General features: G+C 54.4%; 1 protein-coding gene across 1 annotated transcript; it reads right to left on the reverse strand.

The window, feature by feature from the left end:
- Nucleotides 1–911: 911 nt before the first annotated feature.
- Nucleotides 912–2,491, reverse strand: Mesdc2 (mesoderm development candidate 2; the record flags this gene model as incomplete). The annotated part of the gene is made up of 2 exons (XM_013011975.1): nt 912–1,737; nt 2,256–2,491. Coding segments are annotated over 2 exons (492 nt in total), but the record flags the coding sequence as incomplete, so codon positions are not given.
- Nucleotides 2,492–3,961: the final 1,470 nt, after the last annotated feature.

The following is a 3,961-nucleotide window of genomic DNA, read 5'->3' on the forward strand; positions in this document are numbered from 1 at the left end:
GGAGACCCAGAGCTGAACACAGGAGCCCTGAGGGGACACCTCAAAACCACAGCACCACAGCACCTGCCTTGGCCCGAGGCTCCTGGCCACCTAATAAACCAAAGTCCATCACCAGGCGCTCCCAAGTCTAACAGTTCCAACAGTGCGCAAGGCCCCTCTTGGCCACAAGCCGCTTAAGTAACATTCTTCCAACATACCTTAGGGCAGTCAGCATTCCCACACCAAAGAGGAGGGATGGGGGCCTAGAAGGAGGAGTGGGATTGAAGCAAGACCAGACCTGCAGGACACACGTCAATGCTGAAGATCCACGACTGGGCATCTGGGGCTGTCGACTCCCAAGAGCTTGGCAGGCCTGCCCATGCCTAGCAGCCCTTAGAGCCAATCTCTCAGGCTGACGCCACCACCTGGGGCTTTCCTCAGCAGGTGTTTTACTTCCTAGCATCTGACCCGTGGGGAAGCAGGTGCTGACAGGCCAGGACAAATGTGTTCTTATGGTTTTTTTTTTTTTTGGGGGGGGGGTCCGGTCGTGGGGCCTGAACGCCGGGCCTGGGCACTGTCCCTCAGCTCTTCAGCTCAAGGCTAGCGCTCTACCACTTGAGCCACAGCGCCACTTCCGGCTTTTTTCTTTTGCTTATGTGATGCTGAGGAATTAAACCCAGGGCCTCGGGCATGCAAGGCAAGCACTCTACCACTGAGCCACCTTCCCAGCCCTTATGGGTTGTTTTTTTTTTAAAGGAACTAGTATCAGTCACTGCGCTAGAACGTGACTGGGGACGTTCCTAACCCTGGGCCAATGCTGTTTCTGTTGTCTACAATCACAGCTGAGGGCTCTTTCAGAGAATTTAAGCTCTTAAAGATGACATCTGTAGAGAAAGGGTCTTATTCAGAAAAGGCTCCAACCCACGCCAGTATCACGAAAGACACAAGTGAGGCACTTTATCAGAGAAAGACGCTTGGAAACACTGTAAATGAGGTCCTAAGTCTGCTGGTCCCTCTTCACACACCTCACGGCTGTCAGGTGAGGGAGAGAAGCCCGCCCTCAACACCAGCACCGCTTTCTTCGGCAAGGAGTCACAAAGCTTGGCCTCCCCCAGCACACGCTTCCGTGCCAGTGCTGGCTGTACCGTATCTTCACTGCAGCACTCCCACAAGCCATGAGGCCCTGATGTCTGTCTGGTCCACAGAAAATCAGAAGCACAGACATGGCAGGCCACAGGAGCAGGCAGTGAAGAAGAGTATCAACGGCTCCCCACTCTGTGGAAAGCGCAACAGTCAACCTTCTGAATGAGGTGAATGATCTTGATCTTGATCTGACAAGATCTTCAGTGTCTAACAGTCAGAAAACCTCTGCCTCGTGCTGGAAGCACTTAACAGCAATGAGGATGCTGCCAGGAGCTGGCAGATGGCGGACAGACCCTTCCTCAGGGACACAACGTCACTGGCAGGCAGCTTCCTGCTGCTCCCTCAGGAGCCTCGGCCTGCTACAGGTCTTCTCGCCTCTTTCCAGCACGGTTGTCTTCCTTGGAAGCCCTGGGCTTCGGGTCATCCTTCTTCTTTGTGCCTTTCTCTTGCTTTGTTTTGTTCTTCTCCTTGCTTCCGCCTCCCTTGCCAGGGTAGACCTGCCCCTCCAGGGTGACATCGGCACACCTGTCCTGACTGACCAGAAAGTCCTTGATCTCCCAGGCATAGCCCCCATCACGAAGCATGAAGATGGCCCGGTCGGCCCCCACGATGAACCTGGACAGGGAGAGGTGCCCGGCTGGTTAGCATAGCCAGTGAGGAGCCGGTCAGAGCCATTCAGCAGCTCTGAACCAAGAGCAGCTCATTCCAAACTGTGCATGAACACAAATCAAACGCTAGGTTTTCCAGGGCCTAACAGTTGCTGACCTTCACTATTCTCTGATGTTAGTTCCCCTCCACGCCTTGCTTGGATCACAAAGCAATATGCTGGCGTTTCTCTGGGCACAGCAGGCGACAGGGCTGTTCCCAGCACCAGAAAACCCTCAGGTGCCACACAAGGGGTGGGGAGCACAGGTGAGCCGGGCGGGGACACCCCCCCACAGGATGGTGGAGCAGGATGGGCAGGGCCAAGGAAACGTGCTCCTGCAGCCTACATCAACCACAGCCTATGGGAGAGACCAGCCCATGTTGAAAACCATTCATGGCCAGGTGTGGGGGTGAAGCCTGTAACCCCAGCCCTAGGGTGCCTGGGTCTCAGCACAGACTGCAACTTCCTTCAGTTGCAGATACTTTACCTCTGGACGTCGTAATTGGCGTTGAACAGGCTGCCCTGCCACAGGCTGGTGATCTCCTCTGTCTCCTTCTCCGTGGGGCTCCCAGACACAGTAACAAACATCATGAGTGTCTTCCCCTTCTTTGTCATTTTCAATATGCTTTCAGGCTTGCCAGGGTCTATCTGTGAGAAGTCCACAGGGGCCGAGGGTCTCTTATGCTCTGGAAGATCTCCTTCTTCTATGTCGTCATCTTTCTGTCAGGATGAGGAAAGCATCAAATCTTTCATCAGAAAAGTGCAGGCAAATACATCTACACGGATGCAGGGGCAGGGAAATGCCTAAACCGCAAAGGAAAAGGAACCCTGGCGTTCCCCCCACACCCCAGTCACCGCAGCGCCTCAGTGTGAGGCAGCGCCAACACTCAGAGTCCCTACGTGCTGCCTTCTCCTGTGTTCACTGCTGCAAGAACATCCCCAACGCGAGAAGTTACAAACACGGCCATCCTCTAGTATGAGAATGCTGCTCAGCGATGAGCAGACACCCACATACACACACAACAAACCTCAAACATACTGAGTAACAGCCAGGCATGGCAGCACAGGACTGTAACGTGATCGAAGCTTTTGGACCATCTTGAATGACTTTAGTGAGACCCTGTCTCACTAAAGCAAACCACTCAGAAAAAGCCAAAAGTGGAGCTGTGGCTCCACTTTTGCCTTGAGCAAAATCCCAGACCCTGAGTTCAAGGCACAAAACTAGCCAAAAAAAAAAAAAAAAAAAGGGTGATGGGTGATGAAACAAACATTCTGCTGTGGCTACCCTTAGCACAGCTGCTGACTGAGGAGTTGCACTCTTCCAGCTGCCCCTGCTTCCCCGCAGCTACTTTCAGGCAGCAAGTGCTACCGCTCCACTTGTCAGCTGAAGAAACTCAGTCACTGATAGTAGTTTCTGGCCAGTCCAACTTGACACTAGACTGCTGCGCTGTGTGCTGCTCTGCTTTGCTTCAGGCTGTTACAAATGCCCTTCCCCCACGCTTTCTTACCCTGCCTCAAATGTGTCGGTCCTCACAGTTTCCTTGACCTTCCCAAATGCCCTTTCTTCCTGAAGCCCTCTAAGATTCTCACGCACCTTCTTAAGCGTTTGGCCATTCTAACTGCGTTCGGGTGATGTTACCAGCAGCTTCCAGGGGAGCCCTTGCTCATCTCTGCAGGCCCCTCTTCCTGGGGGTGTGGGGGGGCCCTGAGTATCTCCAGGCAGGGCTGACTTCTCCTGAGATGATGGTCTCACTTTATAAAATGGAAAGGCTTTATCTGCTAGGGTCCAAAAGAGACAGGGAGACTGCAAGGGAGAGAGAACAGGAACGTCTCCTCTTCTTTAGTGGTGTCAGGCACACACCTAAGTGTACCCCAAGTCTCCATCAGATAAACGTGGAAATACTAGGCTGCTTTCTCCTGGTCAAACCTACCGGGTGACTATTTAAAACTCGTGCCTGGGTCTTTACCCTCCCCCCACGAAGAGGACACCACCGTCGGTGCTGGGTCTGGGTCATCCAGTAAAACAACACCGAGAAGAACCAGGGTTTCTGCCGCTGTGCGAGTGCGACCCGGCCGCGCTTCCAGAGAGGAGTGCACGGCGCGCGTGCCCCGCGACCGCACACGCGTGCCCCGGCTCACACGCGTGCCCCGCGACCGCACACGCGTGCCCCGCGACCGCACACGCGTGCCCCG

Source organism: Dipodomys ordii, unplaced genomic scaffold, assembly GCF_000151885.1.
Source record: "Dipodomys ordii isolate 6190 unplaced genomic scaffold, Dord_2.0 Scaffold15, whole genome shotgun sequence".
NCBI lineage: Eukaryota > Metazoa > Chordata > Mammalia > Rodentia > Heteromyidae > Dipodomys > Dipodomys ordii.